The 26258-nt window shown below is 35.2% G+C and overlaps 1 protein-coding gene across 11 annotated transcripts in view; it reads left to right on the plus strand.

Annotated features, from left to right (window-relative positions):
* LOC105562243 (protein PRY1-like) overlaps positions 1-24649 on the plus strand; it is a 45086-nt gene extending 20437 nt beyond the window's left edge. For 2 of the 11 annotated variants that reach the window (XM_012012910.1, XM_012012914.1), the window contains 8 exons: positions 14389-14649; positions 16459-16530; positions 20086-20266; positions 22486-22620; positions 22806-22957; positions 23330-23696; positions 23834-24032; positions 24345-24649. In XM_012012910.1, coding sequence (XP_011868300.1) covers positions 14389-14649; positions 16459-16530; positions 20086-20266; positions 22486-22620; positions 22806-22957; positions 23330-23696; positions 23834-24032; positions 24345-24505 — 1528 coding nt within the window. In that variant the 3' untranslated portion in view covers positions 24506-24649. Of the gene's footprint in view, positions 1-10904; positions 11212-11239; positions 11720-11868; positions 11928-13033; positions 13126-14388; positions 14650-16458; positions 16531-20085; positions 20267-22485; positions 22621-22805; positions 22958-23329; positions 23697-23833; positions 24033-24344 lie in introns of those variants that run through there. The other 9 variants (XM_012012912.1, XM_012012920.1, XM_012012918.1 and 6 more) reach the window with 8 other exon arrangements.
* The last annotated feature ends 1609 nt before the right edge of the window (positions 24650-26258 follow it).

Below are 26258 nucleotides of genomic sequence, written 5' to 3' on the forward strand. Positions count from 1 at the left end.
CGATCGCCAGGCGGTCACATCTTGCCACGCGCTCGAATTGGGCGGTAGGCCGGCCTAAGACAACGATTTTTAATAATTAATTAATCGTTAACTATTACGAAAATTGCAAAATGGTACAGGACTTTTCCGTTCATCTCGATCCGTTCTACCTTCTCAAAAATTTTGTCGGATATGGAAAGACTCACCGTGTATACGTGCACAATGTCGGACAAAATTCGATATTGTACGAGATCGCGCGGCACTTACAATTAGTGGTAAATGAACGACGAGAGCGCGGGCTAAAATCATGTCCCACAACGGTCATAAATTTAGCGCCGAATGTACGCTATCCGGGGGCTTTAGGTACCGAAATATCACGTTTAATGTCAACGCACGAGATAAGAGACGTGCACTTTTAGTGCTGGATATGTCGGAGTACGAAGCAAAGCGTTCGTAGGATGTGCGCTTTCTGATTTCGCGCATCCTTCCAGGAGAATTCGCCGACGGACGAGTTGCGAGATAACTGACGGGCATAGTTATTATTCCAAACCCAGAGAAACTTCTTTGTGCACGAATGCGTTTCAATCATTGAATTCTCTTAGGGATTAAGATCGCCGGCCTTTGCCAGGGATCTCTCTCTCTCTCTGTCTCTCTCTTTCTGAACATAAAAAAGCTTCGTGCATCTGGAAATTGCATGCGAACAGCTTATAACGTTGCATTGAAACTGTCTGTGATCGCTAAGAGGGATAACGTTTGCCCTTTACTCGTGGATTAAATAATTACAGCGCTCGATATAAACAATGCGGTTGATATAAACTGGCCTGCGGAACATAAATTATAATACTATTCAGTGAACGAATTAAGGTAATAATTAAATGGTCACATTAATAAAAGTATTGTGAGAAGAAAGTGAGTGGCTCGACAAGTTAACGCTGCTCTTTTGTGCGGGCTATCGATTTTCTCTCATGTCTGATGATTGATTATTTTTCATACTTGGTTGCAATGTGACTTTGCAGTTTTTCACTCTCTACGTACATTGCGATTGACCTGAAAAGGATATTGCAACGATTAAAAAGATATTACGCTCGCGAATTAAGATTAAGCAGCGTCTACCGGATATTCTATCGTCGCTCTGATTTCGAAGTTCATTAAATTAATTAGTTTTCAAATTTTTTTTCGTAGCCTTCTATATTATCGCTCGCGTTGGTGCACACTTTAAGGCTTCCTAATGAAAGATAATTTTCTGGAAATACGATAATTTATTATGTCAAATCTCTCACATGTTTACGGAAGACTTCAGCGAGATGTTCTTGATGACAGATTGATGAGACGTTGCGTGAAGATGACTTATAATATAATTGCAATAACAATCTGTCTTACCACCCACTGATCGTAGCCGTTCGATGATTGCATATAAATCGACGACAGCTGGGATCCGCAAGAAAGACCGGTCCTCGTTAATTGAACGTTGCACGATTTTTAGCGGGCCGGTCTGTGCAGCCCGGCTTGATTAAATCTTGATTTAAAACTTCATCGAGCTCGTCTGTTGTCTCACGCTGGAGTAATGTACTCCAAAGTGTTAGATCACCTACTTTCGAGACCTTCGGAGTGATTTAAGAGGATTTCATTGTAACCGGTAACGGCGGGTTTCCGCCGTTTGTTTAACGCGTGCGCGCGCGCGATGATGTGAATGTTTTTTTTTTAACGAAACGTTATATAATGCAATTGAACCCGAAGACGTGATGTATGTAAAAATAAACATGAAGGCGGGAAGAATGGCAATGGAGATTTAAGAATAAACACCAAATCGGATAGCGGTATTTCGTGGTGATAATAAATTGTTGTAGGGGAATGCAATTAGTTGAAGATAGATATTGCATGACGAGAATTGAAGTACTTTGTAAGAAGTTACAAGGATTTACGTATTCACAATAAAACAAAAGTTACACTTGTCAGTGCTAATGAAATATTTCTGTTTCTTTCTTTTTATGGCGATTAATCAATGAAAAACGTGTACAAGAGCAAATTTCAATAAATTACCACGAAATTTAATTTTCACAAATTGCAATCTCCTGAGAGACGTGTACGCGCATCAATTTAACGTCCCGTGCAACGTGCCATTAATCAGGCAATGAGTGCGTTGTATCTTGTACGTTAAAAGGTACATGCCGCAATTACGTAAAGAGGAAAGGATGTGTAACCACGTGTCGCACATGTGAATAATTGCTTCGTGATTGCCGCATTAGTGTATTCGGAATATCGCTCTATGTGAGACGCTTTGAATTTGACCGTCATATTTCTCAGGAAGTGTCACTAATCACTTATAATAGAATTTTAGACCAGTCTGAGAGTTTATTTGCCAAATGTCAAATAGTTTTCAAGCTACGTAACACTTAACTTAACTTAACTTAACACGTAACAAACACAAGATATTTTGAATATAAATTTTATATAACAAAATATCCTTTACATTAGGCATAAGTTTAATTTAATTTTTAGTTAATTAAATATGAAGAATATCTTAGGCTGCATATTAAAACGTCACTATTACAAGCTCTTTGAAACTGTCTCTGAAAACAATCGGCTAATTTGTTAAAGAATCTACCGTTAAAATTAAGGTCGCGAAAAATTAGTAGTTTTAACAGACTCGACAATATTTTAGATTAAAATTTATTTTCTCATTCCGCGTGGGTGATGAAACGGAAGGCAAGAGCTGTGAGAATGTCACGGTGGGAACCTGTTACTTGGTAAAGATCGAACGCAGCCGGAGAAATCAATGGATGAACAATGATGTTATCGAGCGTTGTGTACTTTTATTATCATTGAGCATTATTACATCAGATTTCGAAATAGCTCTCGTAGCGAAAGGTGTGGCGTGGGAAACTTAAGCTCACTGGTCTTATGTATTCATCCTGCGTGTCGTTTACTCGTTGCTATTACGCCGCGTGTCTCGCATCGTTCGTGGCTCATCGCCGACATGTTACTCTTATTGCCCGAGAGTAACCGAGACTTAATCTTCCGATTCGCTGATAGAAATACGCGAACTAATGGATACGCACGCAAGACTTCACAGCTCTCGAGGAGAATAGGCACGAATGGATAATCGATTTAATCGTTTATCCAAAGTTTTACCACTATTAATACGCGTCATTGTTGTCGTCTACACTCTCTAAAAGCCAATCGCTGTTTTCAGTGATAATCCACTGATTGACTTTTAAAGAGCACTTACAGCTGTACGCGCTGATAACAACACTCGATGCTAATGGAATTTGGTAAAGTTTTGATCTTGAGATTGGCAAATATTATGCCCGCTATATTTTCTGGATAGAAACGCAAAGTATAAAGCATTTCTTACATTTTATTTCCTGAACATATTTTCTGAAAATTAGAAAGCTATAAGTCGAGTACTCTTTCTATTTTGTATCGCTTTTATTACTGTAGTATCTGTTGAAAATAGATAAGGACGTTATAGTTTCTAAAGGACGTGCATGCGTGTGCGCGATGTTATCCGCTGAATTGACGTATCGTAATATGTACCACACCTTTGCATTATCGCGATAAGTCTGTTGTGAGTTATAGTACGGAAAAAGGAGCAATCGCCAAAGTAAACTGAAGCGATAAATCCTATCTACTACAAAAGAGCAGGACGTAAATCGATAAGAAACCAGAATATTATTGAATATATCAGTATTATTTTGTAGATAGTTTTTACTGATTGATTGCAATTATTTTTTTTTATATCTTAGTGATCACGTTTCTTATAAAATAAACAATAAAATTAATGTTTATTTAAAAATAGCTATATATGTTTAAAAAATTGTAAAATAATAAATTTAAATATAAAAATTATACGTGTTTCTGTCTCTCTTTTTATTCAAAAGAATTTTCAAAATGTGATTTAGACAGTTTTTAAATGGTCTTGTCTCTTTAAAGATTTATACATTTTCAATAATATTTTGCTACGACTATAATTTGATAAAATAATAAATTGCAAGAGTATTAGCTATAATTAGATTCTAATATTTTGCTAATTTATTGCTTGAGTGAATAGAATATTAAGTTTTAATTGGTCTTTCTTTTTCTTGTTGCAATTGCATAGTATCTTATAGAATTTAAAAAGGTTACATTAACTTTTAAAAGTAATTAAATTATACTACTTTACTAGCGATATTAATGTAGTTGAAACTTAAATGCCAACTTTTACTCGTACTTTGAGCTGCAAATAGAATCATATAATTGCATTTGTAAATCGTGTTTTACAAATTAATATACACTTGTTAAAAATGCATTTTCGTCTTTGCAAAGTGTAGCCGAAATAAAATTATTGAATAATTTTTTACATATTTTTGCAAGTCTGCAAAATTAAAAAGTTTTATCTTACTCAAACATTGATCAGGTGTTCTTTGATCATATAACATGTTAAGATGATAAGGTGTTAATTGACGTTAGAACGTCCTCGTAGCTCGGATGACGTTATATGTGTTTATATACAGTGACTCAGAAACAGTACAACCTTTAGAAAGCTCCAAAGAATGATATAAATATTATCTTTTGTGTCAAATCATAATTCATAGAGTTATCAAGTCCAATAAACTCATATTTCCTGTAATAGAAAATATTTCTATTCTTTGAATTACATTAAATCATGTCTCACCGTATCATCTTAAACCTGCGAATTTAAATTTAGAAAATTAGGATACGTAAATCAGATACGTAAATTTTCATACAAAGTTATTTAATTTATATAAAATATTATGTCTGATAAAGAATCTTCAGTATCATCTAAATAGTTTTATATTTTCTCGCAGCTTCGATCGAAGAAAGATATTTATGTTCTGTCTCTCAAACAATTCACCCTATATTAGACGCGATGAAATTTATTTGTAGCAAAGTTGCTTAGTAAATTTTACCGTTAGCATCTATAATTTTTGGCATCAATAATGATATAATTCTCCTGACGATTGCTATAAATTATCATTAGTTTAAATAATGTTATTGAATCAAATCAAATCAAATTTTCTTGATTTGTGGTCTATACATTTCTTTATATCTCTCCTATCAACTTTAAAGATAAACTTTACAGATAAGAAAACGAATGCAGTACGTTTACAATATGTTGTATATGCTAGGTATATAAATTATATTAATATATATGGAAGAATTTTACTCGCAGAATTTATTTCCATGGAATTTTTGTTATGTGAATTTATTTTATAAATTTGCTTATTAAATGAGAACATTTTTTTATTTGTACTGAATCTAAGTATAAGACATAAGTGATACAGCTTTCATGTCAAGATGTTGAACAAAAGATAAAATGTTGTAATTGCTTGGCTCTTTAGTCTTATATGTTAATAGCTCCGAAACTGTCGTTTGTGTATCGAAAGTTCGCAGAATACTTTTTCAAATCGTTCGTCGAAATATATTAGTCGACAATGACTGTTGCGCAAACCACCGACTAATTATCGGCTATTACGTCTGACTGATGGCGCGGTCCTGATTGCGTCAGAAGCCTATTTGTATGGTCTCTTCTAATGTCAGATCAAAGCGAGATTTCAATGCAGAATCGAAGCAGCTCGAGGTTCGAAATCATGCAGAAAATCCAGCTCCTTCATGAAACGTTCGCATTCGCAACTTCGTGCTAAGAGCTTTGCTAACGTTATCTAAAGGTGCTATTGTAAAACACTCATGACAACGTAGACTTCTATCTTGTCGTGTGATTATTCTCAACTCAAAGATTGCGTACTTATATGTGGGAGAAGTTTTAGATTCTTGATTCGGTCCTCCTGGCGTTTATAATAAACGGAATACAATTAAATGGCATATCTTTTCTAATTAAAATTCAAACATTTACTGCAGATGACAAGTAAAACAAGTGAATTGAATCGGAATCTTTTTCTTATTTAGTTCAAGGATCCCTGTCATACGTAATCCTTATAAATGGTATTAACGTCTGTGAACACACATAGGTTCTCTTTGACTTCGGAAGACAAAGCCTGGTTTGTTATAATAAAGTTACAATACGACTGTTCTTAAAAAATTTAAGAAGGTTCATGTTTATTTTTCTTTTCTAAAAAGAAAGAATTCGCATAGAGAGATATATTTATGATACGTCTGATATTTCTTTAAAACTTCCATTATGTTTAAAACTCTTTATTCTTTAAATATTGCGTACGTATTCTTAAAAAAATTAATTAAATTATAGGAAAGATTTAATTATAAAATATTTATTTATCACATGATGCTTGATGTTAGTCGATGCTAACCTGATTAAGTTTGATATTAATTGGTTCGAGGATTCTTGGAACTTAATTTACATCACTTATTTACATCATCAAGATAAGTAGCTCACATGTGTGATGTATATATTTTTGATACGTGGAAATTACTGGAATGTTATATGTTTTTATTATATGAAAAAGAGAAGTCTGAAACTTATGTATGAAATTACTGAATGAAGACTAAGTCGACAGCGGAGAAAGGATTAATGACAAAAATTTGTTTGAATTAATGTAATAATTATGAGCGTTGTTTAACTAGTGTTGTAGTCATTATATCCAGCAAAGCTTTTCTATATCGTTCTCAGCGCGTTTCAATTAAAGACTTCGAGATTACTTTGCCCTTACGCTGAAAATTTAATTAACTTTCGCAGTGGTTTTAATTAACTTTCTAAGGTAGCAACTCATAACAAATTAATTCGCATCGCAATTCCGCTGTAGTGAGAGCGACTAAGATAATTATTCTGTGTTTCTCTCATCGAGGCCGCTCCGATGGCCGTGTATCGACGATTGCGTAATAACGTCTCGGACGAGCATTTTCGTTACGTTACCGCGACACTGAGATCGCACACGGATTTTTCAAGTGCGAGACTGGCACCTTCCGAGTCATAACGACCTCGTGGGTCGAATTACTACGTATCCGTAATGATCGCACCGGAAACGGACTGTGGTGCCGTTGGTCGTGTCATCCTTCTGCACGCAACGCTTCGATCAATGTGTAAAACGTATTTTTGTTGTGCATTAAACATTTATATTTGCTACAATCTACAAGATAAAATATACAATATGTGTATATATCGGTTGTATTATACGTCAATGCCAATTTACAGTTAAAATATAATTTATTTAGTGATCCGCTAATATTCTTTTATTTATACTGTTATAATATTTTTTACGTATTGGTTTTATTTGAGCATTTAATCGGAGCATTTAATCTGAAAATTATTTCGTGCAACAATCAACAGGCAAGAATGTAAGCTAATGTTGAAGTTTTATTATAAATTTAGTGTTTTACGTATTAAGATATTGTTTCTGATAATTTATTATACAATAAAATCCCGAGGGGGCCGAAATCGTGGCTTATCGGTCCTCCTCCTTTGGCGTCTGACACATACTTAAATGAACGCTAACGATAAGAAGTAAATATTTTCTTTTGTTAAATGTACACGTTTTGTTAAATTGATTTGAGTTCAAGAGTCCATAATTGAAAAGGACTCTAGTTTCGTGTGTGGAAGTTTCATCGTTGCGAATTTCGGGCTGTAATGAATGTCGAAATTACGTGGCGTCATTACAAACTTTTCCAAATCGATACAACGATCTACTTTCCAAGCAATTAAGTGAGATTCGTCGGGCGATTTGCGAAATCGCGGCGTAGCTTCGCAAATGTTCCGCCGCTTTTACGCGTGGCTTCAGCAGTTGATAAAAGTCGCGCTATAAAAGTTCAGACGGGTTTTTCCTCACGTTTTGCGACGCTACTTTACGTAATCGCCTTTTATCACCCGCCACTGGCACTAAAATGAGCCGGTTATTATACAATTTCGTTCGTGTTCCGCATTTCTACTGACGACCAACGACATTGTGATGCAGATTACAGTGCCGCGTATGGTTGCCGGCCAACCTGACCCGACCTTGAACGATACTCGGTTTCGTGTGCGCTGCCGATGAATTATGCAACGTTTGCTTTATCAACCCTTGAATGCGAACGAGGACACGAGGCGTTTGCACAGCAATTTATTGTACAGTTTCCGTGAAACATCGCGGTACAAAAATACACTTCTCTTTTGTCAAAATACGCCGAAAAATTGAGCTTTAAGGTTCATTTACACATATCCGTTCAGTTCCGGCAGTATCAGTGATGACAAATATTGTTTTCTTGTTATACCTATAATGCTTACGCACGTCCGGCATAGTCCCGTATTCGAGCCGTTTTTCAAATAAAGTTACAAGATAAAAAAGCGAACACAAAAATAGTAGTCAACGCAAGACGTGTGAAATATATAAAATTTAACACAATGAAATATAAATTATTACGTCAGACGTTTCAATCACACAAAGTGATCATTCTCAGTGACAAATATACAGTAAATTTGGAATTTTTATTGAATGACGCACGCATCATTTAATAAAACAATAAATTATGAGCGAAAAATTTTAGAATCATCGCTAATTCGTCATCTATAAACTTAAGCTATCTTGAAAATCACTGAATCCAAACTGTACGGATAGACGTGTGATTAATCGCCACTGATATGTCACGAACATCGCTGACACTGCACTGATGCGGCACTGATATGGCACTGATATATGAGTGAATGGACGAATTTGTCGTGTCTACTAGACATATCTCAGCATTATGTGTATCGCAATGTACGATTGTTCCTTTCGTCTGAGGCAATTGATGTTAGGTCTCTTTTTACAAGATATTGACACCCTCGGGCTCTAAATGTTTTTCTCATTATCTACGTAATAAAATATTCAAAGATAATATCGAACGCTCTGAAGGTTGGAAAATTAACTACGTACACCGGAGACTGACAGGTTGCTTCGAAGGTCGCGATGATGTAATGAAGATAAGCCTAGACGACGACGATCGCACGATCGCGACGGATTGATCGACAGGAGCTGTTATTGGGATCGGCGCAAATAGCTTCTTGCGCGACAGACAACGAAGAAATGGCTATTCTTTGAGTACAAATGAAAGTAGCGTGCGAACCAGGAGTCTTTCCTCGACCGGAAATGGCTCGTCCTTTTTACGCGTTTCGTAAGGCTGTCCTCTTGTTAGCTGGTCTCTCCGATAATCTGCACGCTCGAGTGTTCCGCCTGTTATGCGAGCGTGGCCGCGCACTGGCACGTGCCGTAGTTATAAATTAAATTCGTCGATAAGTCGTTCAGATAACGAGAGTCACGGGAAATAATACAATATAGCGTCTGTTTCACTGCTATAGTTTTTATACGTGAAAGTCTTGTGCTCGCTTAAAAATAACATAAGATAGAACAAGAGATCACGGTAAAGAAAACGTTAAATTAGAAAAAAAAACAAGTGAAAGATATTTAAAAATATTTCAACAATTTTAAGACATTAATTAATGAGCACATATTTGAAAAATAGAAAGCGGTTTTGTAATTTAAAATATAATTGATTCTTTAAAACTAGTCCAACTCGTCTAATAAAATCTTATACTAAATAATATAAATTATTATACGCAAATTAATTTAGTTATTGAATGTTCTTACAATTAGATCTTACAATTAGATCTCATAGAGTTAGAGATAAAATAGTGGGAGTTATATAAAATTTGTTACATCATAAATTTTTATATAAATCATTTTAATATTGAAACTTTTCAACTTCACATATTTAACATTTTTTTTATATCTCTCAATCAACATGATGTAATATTGAATCAATTAGAAACCATAACAATAGAAAGCTATGGAAAAGTTATAACACAGGTGCTACACAAATTATTTCATCATCACAATATCTGTTAAATAACTTTTTATATAAATGTTATTAATATACATATATATTTGTTCAGGAATTCTGAAACCAGATAAACGAACACATATTTTACCACTTTAGAAAACGCAAAATTATTATCTTGCTTATACCGTTTGTGCAATTACGTAAAATTTATTTAGCGAAATTTATTTCGGCTTAATTAAATTAAATCTGATTAGATAAGTACACGGAGAGAACTTTCTCTCAAAATTTATTCTGAAAATCATGCAATCGTGGGACAACATGACGTTTTGAAGAACGTTATGAGAGTTTTTTGAAATTTTACATACTTTTTACTAGTAATTATACTTAGCATACACTGTACTAGTAAAATGTATGGTAAAATTTCAAAAAACCCTCATAAAGTTCTTCAAAATGCCATGTCCCACGATTACATGATTTTTAGGGTAAATTTTAAAAGAAAATTCTCTCCGTGTACCATTTGCAGGGATTATGGAATCTTCGGCGCTTATTTATTAATATTTAGATATTGAGCAGTAATTGCTCGACAGCGTTAAACGCTCGAGATCAATGCGCTTCTACTCTTGAACTGAGCGAGAGGACGATACCGTGTTGTTCCAGAGCAGTGATTCCGGTCAGCCGGAATAGCGGTACACGCTTGGCCGTACGTCTTCGTTCTCGAATTATTATGTTGCTGCTTTCCGCGAGGTGCACAGTAGCACGCTTTGTCGCGAAAGCGGAAGAAACTTACACGCATCATGCACGGAGCCATTTTTTAGTGCCATTTCGCGGCCTTTCTTCTTCGCCATACATCTGCGTCACACATAACTAAATCACGTTCTATATTTTACAGGTCGTAAATTATGGAAATGAAACTGTGCTTGTAAAGTCTTATTTTCCGAATTAAATTGCACAATGTTTTTATAATACATCGCAGACTGGGTTTAGCGAACGGACGGGTGCTGTTTCGAAATTTCGCGAAAGTAAATTCGTTTTCTAAAACGGCGTTTCTGCTCCTTTTTTTTCGCGGCGGTTAATTGATCTCTTTCGCGGCTGAAGCAAACGAGGATTGTTTTGCAAATTGCTGCCGATAATTTCCGTCGAAGAGTAGCCGAGCGGCAAGTCCGCGGAGGGAGACCCGCGGGAGAGCCGTGCGCGTTTATGAACGTGATTCCGACGAAGCGCGCGAGCAGTGCAGCGCGGTGCATCGACGCGATACAGCGCACCGCCGCAGCTGCGTCGGATAGTTGGTCGAGGCATGTGCGCCGAGTAACGGCTAATTGGCCACCTTTCCTCTCCCGGAGAGGAGCCGTCTCTCTCTCTCTCTCTCTCTGTTTCGCCGTCGTGGTCGACGTGCCAGTTTTGTTCGTTCTGTCGTGCGGCTTGTACCGAGTATAGTTGGAGCGCCCCGGCACCGTGGGAGAACACCATGGTGCCTCGCCGGAGATTTCGTTAAAAACGACGTTTCTGCGAATCGAGCTCATTTGCACCGTAAGTCATCGCCGTCGCGGTCCTTTTCTTCTCCCTCGTTGGAAAACTGAAGCGAAATAATTCTGTGATATATCTCGCAATTTATCTAACGGGATAATAAAATAGGTATTCGTAAAACGCGCGCATTTATTATAGTTTCTGAGGAAACGTTACATATTATTTTACTTCTCCGAACGGAAGAAAAATAAGGAGGAATTACAGGGGGTAATTCTTGTGATCGCGGGCGCAAGTTTTGAGAAATGAGATCTTTCCTACCGCGATAGTTGAAGTTGTGAATTCGCGCGCGCGGATTCGCAGCTGCGAAAAGTGCCTCGCTCCGAATTGACCGCGCGAGTGATCGCCGTGAAAGTGCATCGGACAAGAAGTCTAATTGTGCGCGCCGGGCTTTTATTAACGTAATTCACCGAGCCGTTATCCATCGGAAGTCATGGACTTTCTTCGCAGGAAAAAGCTTAACAATGGTCCATGAATACGGACGTTGCGTTCTGCAAGCGGATTTCGGGCATAAGTTGGTTTGAAACATTACTTTATCGTTAACATTGACATTTCACGTTCTTTAGTGACATTAGAGAGCTCGAGCAATTTCAGAAAGACACTGGAAGAAATGGTTCTTCAGTGAATTGTTCGGTGATTTGCCTCTCGAAGATATTTACTTTCTTACGAAGACGCGCCATGTTGCTTTCAGTTCTTTATTTCATTCGAAACTTCATTGAGAGGTGCGAATGTATACTTTTAACAAGAAGCGACGATATAAGCAGATTGACAGTTGTGTCTGTCGCTGGTATCAAACATACAGTAACAAAGAGAAAGGCTTTTAATTTTCATTTCCAAACAGACATTCAAGTTGCATCGCGGTGTCCTGTAATGATTTAAAATGTATAGAGGAAAGTCCTCCATATATTTTAATTTTCATTTCCAAACAGACATTCAAGTTGCATCGCGGTGTCCTGCAATAACAATTTAAAATGTATAGAGGAAAGTCCTCTATCACGAGATAGGATTCTAATGTGAGATAGCAGGTTTGCAACGTCAAGATTCAATGACAAATCTTTTTTTGCAATAATTACACGATCTGACAATCAATTTTTCACTAATCAGATTTCACTCCAAGGGCAATAAATTCATGGTGGAACCAATAGATAATGCTTATTCAGAGATAATGCTATCTCGTATTAGAAGCCAATCTTGTAATATTTTCCTACATCTTTTTAGTGAAAAAATTGTATCGCCGACTTTTGCCCTTCAACCAGCGTTTGTCCAACTTCTCTGTCGAATTCCGTGAGTTCTTGTTAAAATTTACAAATAACTCCTTTCACAGACGTAGTTTCTTCCTTCGTTGATTCTCAGCAATGCTGTCTGGGAACGAAATGCTCCCGGCAGAAAACAGCTACGAGGAAATACAAGTTAATGGAATGTGCTTTTTAACGGCGTTTTTATTTAATTTAAAAAAAACTCACGTACGAGAGAGAGAGAGAGAGAGAGAGAGAGAGAGAGAGAGAGAGAGAGAGAGTAAAATAAGAATACTAGAATTTTTACGAACGTCTACATATTCAGACGTTCGGAACAGAAGAAAGTGAAACAGCATTTTTATTAAAGTAACGGTTCAATTATCTCTCATAAGGAAAACTCATTCGCGATGTTACGAAGGGTTAAGATGGGTTAACGAGGGAATGCTATAGACATAATGAGAGGGATCTTCCTTAGGCGTTGTACTTACTCTCAGCGTGCATACTGCAGCGTAATCGTCCGAGTAATTCATAGTTTCGCACGGGAACGACGATTTACGTCGAAAGGGAATTTCGTACTAGTTATTCCGTTCTAGTTACAGCCAGTGCTCACTTCGACCAGGTTATATTTCGCAAAATCCATCAACTCTGTAAGTGTGACAATGGCGCTGCATTATATCGAATTAAGGTGAAACAGAATTGTCTACCAAATTTTTAGAAATAGAATTTTAGAAACGTTTTTTTTCAGAAATTTTCATAACATTTTACGTCAAGTAAAATTTTCATTGAATGCCGCTACAATAATTTCTTTCAAAATTTTCAATAGTATTTAATAAGCAGCTCTGAAGTTTTAATCGTGTTAAAGTTGAATTAAGATAAATTTTATAAATTTCATTCAGTAAAATGTCTTAATTTTTAATAATTTAAGATTATACCTTGAATCAGTTTGTTGCGTAGAAAAAATCTTTATTCGACAAATTTGCACATTGTTTACCTATTAACTTCTACGAACATTGAATAAAATGAGCTTTCGAAGCAACGGATTTCAAACACATATTATATAATAACTACATAAAAAGAGAGAATGTAAATGTCATTATTATTCGAAACAACAATAGTGTCACCGTGAGTTTTTGTGGAAGATTAAAATCCTCGATATGCCTCGATTCTCGCTGTCGCCGGCGGATAAAAAGTATCATTCGTTTGCGACACGCGTCAACGAGCGAGGAAACGAGATACTAATTTACACACATAAGAAAGTCCAGAAGCGTTCGAAGAGAAGGCGATTATTAATTAAAGTCACCGGCAATTGACGTTAATTGCGTGTATCGCTAAGAAACCGGTTTGCAACATGTTGTGATCATTGATCATGAAAAGGAAACGATATAGTGACGATGTATCGGTCCTTTTGCTTAAGTGAATTATTTAATGCATGCTGTTTTGCAGTTGATGGTGCACTTGTACATTGAAAAATATACAGTATGCAATCGTACGTTGAAATAAGCGAGGTATCATGGCATTCGGAGAAAATAACAGTGGAGAAATAAAAATAGCAGTTCGAATAGTAACAAAATAGACATACTTAATATAAATCTCATGTATATCTGCGCACATATAATTGAATGTTATAATATCATAATTTTGTAATCTATTTTTATGTACGTTTTATACATTTTTATCCACTGATATCAAAGATATGCGAAAAGGACTAATGATATATTATTTGTATATAATAATTATTAACGAAATAGGTGAAATTATTAAAACCTAGCCAATACTTTCAGTAGATGTCTTTTTTGCAAACAGTTTCAATTAATAAAAAATTTATAATTGTACGATTTATATACCATTTATTCAGTACGGCAATGTTTAAGTTATTGTGCATATTTTTAAGTATATTGCATCAAGTGCATTAATGTGCTATTAATTATTATAATCATTTATGTTACAGGTCTCCGCGAATCGGAGGTCCTCTTTCGCAATCGCTGGCTATGATCCCTCCTACCATGCATGGACATGAATTTAATCAACCCTTGTCAAGGGTGGTTATGGTGCGTAAAACGGATCAAAGGACCTTTAGTAAAGGAAGACGAGGTGGTGAGCCTCTTCTGGAAACTGTTACCAGGGAAACCGTCGAACTCTTTAATGGGGGTCGAGCGGAAAGGAAATATACTTCCGAAACGAGGGATATCGTTACACCAAAGTCTAGCAGGTTTGACAGTTTTCCAATTATTACCGTTGAGTATTACAGATATACTAAAATAATATACTTCTTCTACTACATTGATTAGTTATGACTATCTGTGACACGTTTATGATCGACATAAATTGATAAAAGGTCTTGAACTTATTCTATAATGCAACAATACAATGACGATAAGTTGTATTATAATTTTTACGTAATTGTTTCTCTTTTTAATCGAGAACATGAAAGTAGAGATGAGTAAAAATAAAATTTGTAAGAGAAATTGGTGCTTTCCAAATCATATTATGCGCACAAAGTATATAAATATATATGATATAAAAATATTTCTAATGCATTATATACGAGATATAATTTTAATATAAACATAATTTATTATAAAATTATATATGCAGTAGATATAAATTAATTATTATAAAATTATATTTGTAATAGATATAAAATTGACATATAATATCCTAGATATTGTCTTGCAAATAGTAAACGTAAAATTTTATTATATTGCTTAATTTTACCTTAGAATTGATTTAAATTTTATTAGAAGAAAATAGAGACACAATTTGAAGAAGCACCGAAATAGATGCATGTGTAGTATTTACGGTAAATCGATATATTATAGTCTACTTACTACAATACTATTAAGTCCTGCGTGTTAGCGAAATGTTCCTTTGTTGTACGTGATTGGAAGTGCATTTCTTTCTTATACAAACGTGTACCGGAAACTGTTACATGGTTCGAAGTAGACCAAACTTTACCTGTCGTAAAATCAGCTGTCTCGCGTTTCAGTTCCTTTCTCTTCGTTGTTATATACATATACATATATATGTGTATAGGGTGTTCCAAGTTTACTGTCTGTTTCTATCTCTACGAGTTTGATTTGCAATTAATAGGTAAAAAAAAATTCTAATATTAAACCTTAAACTAATGACAAACGATAACTTTGTCGAATCTCGAGAAAAATTCAATTTATTAATATAGCACAGTAAACTTGCGGCTACACCTCTGTATTTTACATACAGATAGATATTCCGAGAGAAACCGCAGACCGCAAGTTTTCAATTATCCTAAACGCGGAAGAGCGATACTTGTTCTTTCGTTTCGGTTAATCTTGAAGTCTACGTGTGAAGAATCTGTAAAATGTCGTACGGCATTTAGCAGGTTTTCTACATTCTCGCGGAGCAAATTAATTTCTCTCAGCGCTCTCTCGCGAGTAATGTTGGGAATCGAGACAACTTTGATTTTCAATAGACTCTAGGATATTACATAATGTACCTCACCAGAGAAATCTGTACTTTTAAGAATACAATGTTTATGTACAAAATGTTACAGAAGAATCGCTATGATGAATTGACTCTTTAATCAATTTGGCATCGACATTTTCTTTAATAAGAATTTAATTATAATACCAATTATATTTTTTTAATTTCATATTATTCTTTAATGTTACACTGAGTACATTTAAAAATAGATGTTAATAAAATAATAATGTATGAAGTTAAACGAGAGAAAAAGATAACTAGTTGCTTTTTTGAATTTGTCAAATTTCTTTAATTTTGAAATACTTCTATTTTAATACTTTTATACTTGTAAGTTAAAATTTACGATTCAAAGAACAGTCAATGATGTATAATATTTAACAAATAACTCTACTATTGCCTTACACTTTCCGTACTTTAGTCATTATACGAGCATTGAGCTCTTTGAAATTGATGAAATTCTTACTTTGCTAATTTTTGAGTGACCTAATTTCTGACACTTTACGTGAGAAATGAACGCAATTTAACGCAATTTCTCTAGTGTAAGTCGTTGCTCTTGTAGTATGCCATCGCTCAACGTGCACGGAACGAAAAAGAAGGTGGTCGGCTTTGTCGATCAAGTGTCGCCCGACAGGTATAATTGCCTATGCGGCACAAACTTGCAATTTAACCAAATTCCGATTCCAGTGAAGCGAGAGTAAGCGTATGAAAGGCGGACTTGCCGCAAACGGCACCGATTACATTTTGCCGGTGTTACCGCTTATTGTTAGGTGTTTTCTGAAACTTCACTAGGATCGGTAAGTGGTCCTAATTCACTAGCGTAGGTGGCACGTAGAAAGCAGAGCGACAGCTGAAAGTTCGCGTGCTTACATTCAAACGAGTCGCAAGAAGATGGCAATTTTATAACGATACTTGTAAATTGCCGGCTTTCACGATAGCGTAACAGGATGATAACGTTTGCTTGCCAGGAATGAGATTTATATACCGTTGCTAAATTGAAAGTATGAGAATCTCTTGGAGGCTGCAAAAGGTGTATATGCGTTTCTCTTTAAATTATTATCATCATTGATACTTCTCTTATCTAGTAATAGTAGTTTTTGATGAAACGATAACACGGTATCGTTTGTAATTTGTAAATTTGGTACAACCTGGTAACAATTATCCTAAGTAAATTTCATTCCGAGACAAATTAAAAATATGAATATTCTGTTGCAATCACGCAACAAAGTTGCGCAGGAAGAATGGATATTATTTATTTTAATTTATAACTAAAGTATCTATACTTTTAATTGTAATATGCAATTTTTTCGAGGGAAAATATAACTTTATCTTAGAGTTTACAAATTGCACTCCCGGCAGTTTTGTTTAAATATGTTTAAAATTATATGGTGCCATTGTATGCCATCAAGTTCGCGAGAAAAAATTCACTTGGTTCGTTTAAGTAAAGATTAATCGCTGCGAGGTTCGTATTAAATTCTTATCGAAGAGGAATCGTTGCTTGATGTGCCTATATGCGATTCCGCCCACGCAAGCGGCGTGGTCGGGAAAAACTTTCGATGCAGCTCGTTTGAATCAGTAGACACAATGCTATAAGATATAAAAATGAGATGGAAGAAATATGCAATAAAATACCGCATGCCTTAACTTCAGCAACCGATTGAACATTGCTAAATTTTTGTAAATTATATTGCAAGGGTATAAATATATAACAGAACATTATTCTTATTAACCCATTCATTGACATTTTATCATAAAATATGCTGTATTTTATTGTGGCCAAGCCCTTATGGCATCTTGGAGACTCCTCTCCTCCCTCTGAGCGCGAAATAACAAAGGAAACGACAACATTTCCTTTGCCGCGACCATGGCCGTGGACGCGACGCGGAGGCTCGTAGGAAGGAGGAAGTACGAGCCGTGCTCGTAAAGGCGTATGTGACGATATACGTAGATGAGCACGATGAAATCGCTGGATCGCGTGACCTTTAACGGGGTCCAGTAAAGACCCTGGAATTTTCAGCTCTCCCTTGGCTTTCTGATGTAACATCTTTCGGCTGAATACCGAAATTATATCAATTTTTAATGAAACTTATTGTTCAACCGCTTGATTCAAGGTTTTTGCGTTTAAATTTGATTTACGTGAATGAAAGAAAAAACTGTTAAATTAATGTTGGTTAATTTTTTACAATATATAATTACAAGTGGATATTCTCTCATTACGATTTGTGTTGCACAAACGCGCACAGCTATTCAGTTACAATTTATATCTAATTAAATCTTTTCGCGTGTGAGCCAGACGCACTAAAAACTTTTTTAAGATTCATATTTCAAGCAGTTTCTGTTCTAAATATGTTCTTGCGCCATTTGGTGCTCTGCTTCGTTCCTTCAATAAACAGATGTCAGATTACGAATTACTTGAAACCCGTTAAACGCACGTTAAATATTCCCGGAACTTTCTCTTCAGAACATGCCTACTTTACATAAACACAATGATAAATAAACGAGCTCTCAAATTAGTCGAAGAATATCGAGCTTCTGAAAACGTACCTGTCTTTAAATCGAGATTTATCCATGACAAAATTATGCAACATAATTCACAACGGCCGTTTTCTGCGGTACATCCGTTTGCATCCTAATGCGAAGTTAACTATACAGTCCGGCAAAATTGCTGTTCATTAGTCAATGCGCAATTTTGCATGGAACGATCGTGGATTTGCATTATAAGCGTATAATGACTGGATATCTACGTTTTAGATTGTTTATACGGGCAAACAGTATTCAGCCTGTCTTGAAACATTTTAGAGAACTAGATTAGTAACACCGTTGTAATTACACAGTGCTCTTAGATACCTTCACGATCGCTTCGATTCATTGCACATACCATAACGATCGTCTGTATGATCTGTACAATTAAGATCGTTGCACATCGTAATTTCATGGGCTTTCCTGCTTGCTCTCATTTCATCGAGATATAAAGAACTGCGTGTTTGTGATGTACCTTACAAGTATTATGCTTTACAAGAATTAACGCAAGTAATTTATGTCAACCTAAAAGAAAATTATGATCGTAATATTACAGTATGCTATTTGAAATAAGATAACGTTTGTTTCATAATTCGTGTTTTTTCACACCTATCGAAGAAGAGTAACGGTATTTCTTAAACGAGCTATAATGTAATAAAATAAAACTTGACGATTTAAAATAAGGCACCTAATGTTTAAAATACGATTTATTCTTTTGTTGTAAAAATATTTGAATTATTTATACATTCTTTTTTAATATGTCCAACTCATGGAGCTTAAATCACATTTAACATCAATGCCATCACTTGTCACTGGTTCACAGGATCAGATGAAAAAGATGCAAATCATCGATTACGATATATTTAAAAGTGAAGTAGTTGGAAGCTTAAGTACTTAAATTCTTTCTTCATTTCTTATTTAGACTTTTTACAGTATATGTTAATTTAATTAATTTTATTATTTAATTTTAAGTGGTCTTTGACTCGGCTTACTAGGCCTGTTATAAGAAAAACTCTACAAATTTTAACAAATACTATTACTACTTCTTTTAATTACGTTATATTTTTAAATATCACAATTTTAGTGAGAATTTTCCAACTTTTTAAGAATGTCTTATGATTACTTTACCTTCCCTTTGGACATTAAAATAATGAGGTTATAATAATATTTCTTCTTATATGTGTATTAGAGTTCGTATTCTCTCGCGCAATATTTTTTAGTATTTGTAACTATTTTCAATTAATTTAAAAAATACTTTAGTTGTATTTATTTTTCATACTATTAAACTAATAATTACAAATCTCTGTATGTAACTATTTTATGTATTTCAAATGTTGTTGTATATACGTGTGCTTTAAAAGTTTTACTTCTATCAAACTAATTATTTATTAATCAGTACTGTTAAAATAATTTTAATGATTTCCTTTGTAACTTCTACGCTACATTAAACAACTAACAAGAAATTGTAAAGGAATTCTTAAAGCACATTCAATTCGAGGAAAATTTGATCTACATTCGCTCGTATGAAATCGCTTCTAGTGCAAAAAAAATTTCAATAAATTCGATCTGCTTATTTAAAGCATTCAGTGTTCATGCGTCACTATGCTGTCTGGAGCAAAAAGGAGTGCTGTGTATTTCTTCGTGCACCATGTAATCGATCTACTTTCAGGTCGAGGACAGACTCGGTAAGATCGAAGTCTCCGTTGACGGCATCGCCAGCATCACCGGGCCCGTTGTCGAATTCCTTGCATGGCAGTTTCCATGGCAGTCTAGGAAGCGATGGCATGTCCTGTAGCAGCGCTAGATCCTCGTCGGCATCTCCCGATTCTGCGAGATATTCGTCCTCACAGGTATCGGCATTTATTGCAGTACTGGCCACTGATATTCCGAAGAGCTAAAACACAAACGAAAATCTAAAGTTAGTCGAGAATTCAAGGTAAACGTTCGGTATGTACACGCAGAGTTCTAAAATCGTAATAACTTCAAGAGACGAGGAAATCTAAGTCCCACGATTTTGAAATTCTAAAATGTAAACATTCCTTTTTCATCTTAAATTTTTATTACCTAAATTTCCGAACTCTTGCAGGAAGCGAAAAATTAAGGTCTGAAAGATCGAAAAGCGATAATATTTGTAGATGGTTTGAACGTTAAGGCGATAGAGGTTTTCTCAGCAGAAATATATCTTCACGTGTATGACGCAAATGCTTACGTCGCGCATATAATTAAAGGAAAGATAGTATTACGATGCAAACTACTGATCGTGCTAACAATATTGCAATGCAACGTAACAAGCAATTATATCATGCTACTACATGATAAATTGTATCCAGACGCGTTTGAAGTGTTATATTTTGTAAGAGCTTAGATTTACATCGTAATACATTTTTTTCTCGTGAAGATAAGAAGTTATCTATACAGTCAATAGTTATTCCTATCTGATTCTTGATACTTTTTGGTATAATTATACCAGATAAACTAGACTAGATAAGTAAAAAAAAATATCGACATATTTATATTGCAAGTGAGAATATGAACGAGTAGCAAAAATGTTGATTTGCCTAGTGACGATTTCTTCGGTAGCTAATTTTTCGTTACAATCGATCTACCGTAATCCCTTTATGTTAGGGGTCTTTTGGTTTCAACCTACTTGGCAAATTAGCCGGTTGGAAAGCGTAACTCTTCGACGACTGGCTTCGCTACACGTGACTTTGCGTGCAGTGTGAAAGGAGCCTAAACGTCATGCGTTTCGCTTTGCGGAAAGGTGCATTGCCACCTCGCGATGATTCAGGATCGTTCCTTTTTCGAGAGTCACCGTTTACCTGCACTGTCTGGGTGACCGGTGGATCATTGAGATACGACCGTCCGACGCACGCGATGACTGATCTGTCAAAGGTTCCAGTTGCACTTGGCGCGTTTGCGGAACCGATTTTTCCGCTCCATTTTCCACGCGCGCGTGTCGTCGCGTTCTCATTCGCTGGACTTGTTCTTCATACGCGCGGGACGTTTTTGCACTTACGCTAATGGCCTCGCTTACAAAACGGCAAGGCGATTTGTAGCGCGAACCGATGTATATTCATCAAATACCGAGCTCAATAACCGCTAAGTTTTCAGCCGACTATCTGGCACTAATAACTAGTAATTGGAGGAACTTGTTTGAATTTTAATTTCTCCTCTTTTCGTTTCTTCTACAAATGCTGTATTTCTAAATATTGTTTATTTTTCTAGAATTTTCCAACGATTATTTGGCAAACGTTATTTAATCGTCCAATATTGCTTACTGTTTCGCTCCAATTTATTCAGTCACCGCCTACATCGTGCAAATTATAGGCAATTAAACAGATGATTGTCGCGAAGCTCTGAAGCTATCGTCAGCCCGGAGTACCACGATAATTATCGCTATTTCGGATTGCGATCTCTAATTTAATCATCGGAGTTATATTTAAAAAAAAGTTGCGTTATTTCTTCATTACACCTTAGTCATTTATTACACTCGGCAAATTTTCTTAGCGAGTAAGAGAAATTTAACGAGCGGTCACGCAAACGGAAATGCGAGTAGTTTATCTACGAGCATCCTAATTGTGTAGCAGATGATCGTGTTCCTATAGGACGATGGGAAATCGTTCTTGCCGGTTAGTTTCTTTCTATAGCTGGTTCCGCATTTAAGTTATTAAGGACAGCCTGGCTTTTACAACTCATATCGTTATATTACTATATGTATTTGCTTCATTGGCATTGTGCCCAATTCGCAATTAAACGACAACGTGTGTATTTTTTTTAAGTCCTCAAAATCTTGGAGGTACACAATACAATATCATTGCTGCATATCGATATATGTTTTATAATTTAAAAAATGAGTCGATTTGTTATTTGCAAAATGTCAGATTGTAAACGATATAAATAAATTAAATCTAGAACCTTCAATGGTGACGTTCGAAAAGTGCAAGTTGCAGTTTTGTTATAATGTAATTTCTAATCTTCGGGTATACTCGTAGATTTTACTAACAAATCTGTGAATTCGTTGTTTGATGTTAATCCGTTATACGAATCTCTCTCTCTCTATATGTTGTAGATAACAAAGATTGACACGCGTAAACCGTCTGTGCGCAGATCGGGGCCCCCAAAGGAATTTATTAACGTCTGCCTCGACACGCATAATTTCTACCGATCGCGGCATGGAGTACCTCCGTTACGACTCAGCAAGCAGGTTACTGTCTCGATTTTTCCTTTGCAATAAAATAATGTAATAAAGTCGCAACCCTCGCTGAACAACTTCCGAGAATCGAGGAAACTTGATTTTTTACGCTTGCCTCGTTCTCGGAAACGTGGAGGAGTCTTTGCTGACAACTTTAACTGAAAACGATCAATAACGGCGTCGGTGTTGATTTTCAGCTGTGCAAGACAAGTCAAGACTGGGCTAATATATTGGCAGCTAGGGGTAGATTAGAACACAGGGCGAACATTGATTATGGAGAGAATCTCTATTGCATGTGGAGCTCCAATCCAAAGACTATTGTCGGAGGCGAGGAACCAGTGAACGAATGGTGAGATTATCGTGGATTTTTATCGTTAATACATTAAACATTATGTTATGGTGGCCACATTATAACACTGAAATTATATTTAAATTAATTGGCATAATGATGGAAGAAAAATGTTGCTCTCTCTTTATTTATACATACAAAATCGAACGAAAATAAAAATGTATCGATTTTTAAATTATCATTTTAAGCATTTAATTAGATTTTCTTCATTATTGAATTGTCTGGTGTAGTCAACTACTTTTTGTTTGTATTAAAAGTTAATAAATTAAAATTCTGAAAAAAATGTGCATCGTAGATGAATTTTTATTAATTATAAGATAATTGTATAATTTATATGTAAATATAATACAAGGGAATTTTTACCTGTTGTAGGTATGCTGAAGAGTCTCAGCATCAATATGGAAAGGAGCCTACAACACTGAAGACTGGTCACTTTACACAAGTGATCTGGAGGGACAGTACTGAGTTAGGAGTGGGAATGGCTAGGAATCGAAATGGCGAGGTCTATGTTGTTTGTAATTACAATCCCGCCGGGAATTTCTTAGGCAGTTTCACAGAGAATGTTCTCCCACCCGCGGATGCTGGCCCTGCAAAACGGATTAATTTCACCGATCTGAAGCAACACTACATAGACGAGCAAACGTGGCAGCAGGAAGCATTACTGGTTCATAATGAATATCGAAGGAGACATCGTGTACCAGATTTAAGATTAAATCCAGATTTGACAGCCGCGGCCAAGGTAATTTTTCGCAACATATTATAATTTTATAATTTCATCTGCATATTTTACTGCAATGTATTTTTAATGCAGCTGAAGAAAAATGATAGAAAATAGCATACAAATCAGATGCGTTATGTATGTTCATTTATCCGCAGGCCTGGGCAAACACATTGCTAAACACAAATAAACTGATACCTCAATCGTCGTCTCCATACGGCGAAAATATTTATTCGATGCAGTGCTCCGATCCTAAACTGATCGTTTCTGCACGTGAAGTCATATCAAAGTGGTATTTCGAGAAAAAAGAACATAAATTTGGCATTGAACCGAAAGTTCTCAACACATGTATGTATCGTACGTATATGTATATTACTTCCATATGCTTAGATATCTCAAATTTAATAATTCAATAGGAAAATGGATACAAATGTAATATAATAGAAATTGTGCAAAATGTATAAAAAATTAATTAAAAAATAATTGATTGATTCAATTTCATATTTATCCGCTATAAGAAAATTTATAATACGTGTTGCAATTACATATTAACCTACTTAACAGTACAGACAAACTTATTTAACAATTTAATACCAAGAAATAAAATACTGAAAATTGTGACAAAGTTATAAATGAAATATCCTTGCAATATTTTTATTTCTCTTACAGGCCACTTTACGCAAATTGTTTGGAAAAGCACGACTGAAATGGGTATTGCTATGGCCAAACGGGATGGTACGTGTGTCGTGGTAGCATGTTACCATCCGAGAGGCAACATAGTAGGACAGTTCTCTGAAAACGTACTGAAGCCAATAAAGAGCGTTTGTTAGCTGATCGACCCATTTCTATTGATAGTGTATTTAAACCTTGTATTTATGTATCGTGCAGAAGAACGACGTTACGCGTAATATATGTAATGTATATACGACACTTGTGCATACACGTATAATAAACATTCCACGTACACATATTTATATACCTCTTGGCTTTACTGGTGTCCTCTATCTTGAGCGAATAGCAATAAGAAGTTAATTTTTAAGTAATTTTAAAATACTGGACCGTCTGTTAGAAGTTAAAATAATTAATCTTCAAAATTCAACGTAAGTGTGTATTGCTATAATAGAATTTTTAGTTTAATACCATTTTGTAGATATAATTTTATAAAAGGAACGAAAGAGATATTTTGTAAAAGGAATGAAAGCGGCAGGGGGACAGAAAAATCAAACAATTATTTTATGCATTATAATATTAAACCTCACTTTATCTATGATAAAGATAATTAATTAATTATTAAAAGTTCAGTCATTATGAATTAATAATTCGTTATTAGGGTCATTATTTCTTCTCGAATGTTTCCTCGTGTTTCTAATTTCCAATTTCTGAACGTCAATATTTTGCACTTAAAAATTTTAATCATTTCATGCACGTGCTCAATTAATTTCTGCACAAAGACTTCAGCGATAAATATAATAATTGAGATAGAACTTTTCTTAATAACACTTATAGATATTTTCGAGAAACGTTCTCTTCACTGCTTTATAATAATTTATTTATAATAAATTTACATCGCACGCATCGCGTTACAACGTCGCATATATATTTTTTTATGTATACATATAGATACATTCTCTCTTTCTCTCTCTCTCGCTCTCTCTCTCTCTGTTTTTTCTGCTTTTATTATTTTACATTACGTACAGCCGTTTACAATTGTATGTGTGGTCGAGGAATGCTTAATCACTTAAATCTTATCGTAAGAATCAACTGGACACTTCTATAAGACTCACGCCATTTGAAGAGATCTCATTCGAGGTGCACCAAGCTCTTGCTTAGACTTTCGAAGGAACTTGTGTGATATCCGGTGCATCCGCGAGAAAATACATGCGCCTCTCTTCAACTTGGAGAATAAATTCGCGCTTCCAAATCTGATCACTTCTAATTAGCGTTTATAAATTGGTATAGTTATGGCGAAATAATTGTAATCGAGATGCGTACCCAGTGAGAAATGTCGATCGACGTCGAAATGATGTCGAGTCGACGTCAATTCGACGGTGTCGATGCCGATTCGACGTCGAAACGAATCATTTCTCACTGGGTAAGAGAGTGAATATTATTAAAAACGGTGTAATTTTATCATTTCTCGGGAACAAAACACGTATTTATCTTCTTCTCATTTTGTGAAAGATCTGATTCATTTTAAGCATATCTTAAAGACAAGAGAACACGCTGCATAAAATGTTTGATATTAATATTGATAAGGAAGTATTTATTAAAATGAAATATAGGTATGTCGTTACAATAATGCTAGAATTGTGAGGAAAAAGAATAATGGTCCACATTTTCACCATATATTTACTATTAAACTACCTGATTGACTGATTGTGAGTGACTATTTAATTCTCATATTATATTGATTAAAGGTGATATGGATGTTGAGTGAGCAGAATTCAACGTCGGACAATCAATCCAAATGCCGCATTAAATTGAGGAGAAAATACGAATCAAATCGTGTGGCTGTGAGAGTTATCTTAAAATTATCAGAAGAATCAGTTTAGAGTATAAATATTTACTATTTAAAAAAGTTAA

The sequence above is a fragment of the Vollenhovia emeryi genome, unplaced genomic scaffold (assembly GCF_000949405.1).
Source record: "Vollenhovia emeryi isolate VEMERY1.0 unplaced genomic scaffold, V.emery_V1.0 DF939192.1, whole genome shotgun sequence".
Classification (NCBI taxonomy): domain Eukaryota; kingdom Metazoa; phylum Arthropoda; class Insecta; order Hymenoptera; family Formicidae; genus Vollenhovia; species Vollenhovia emeryi.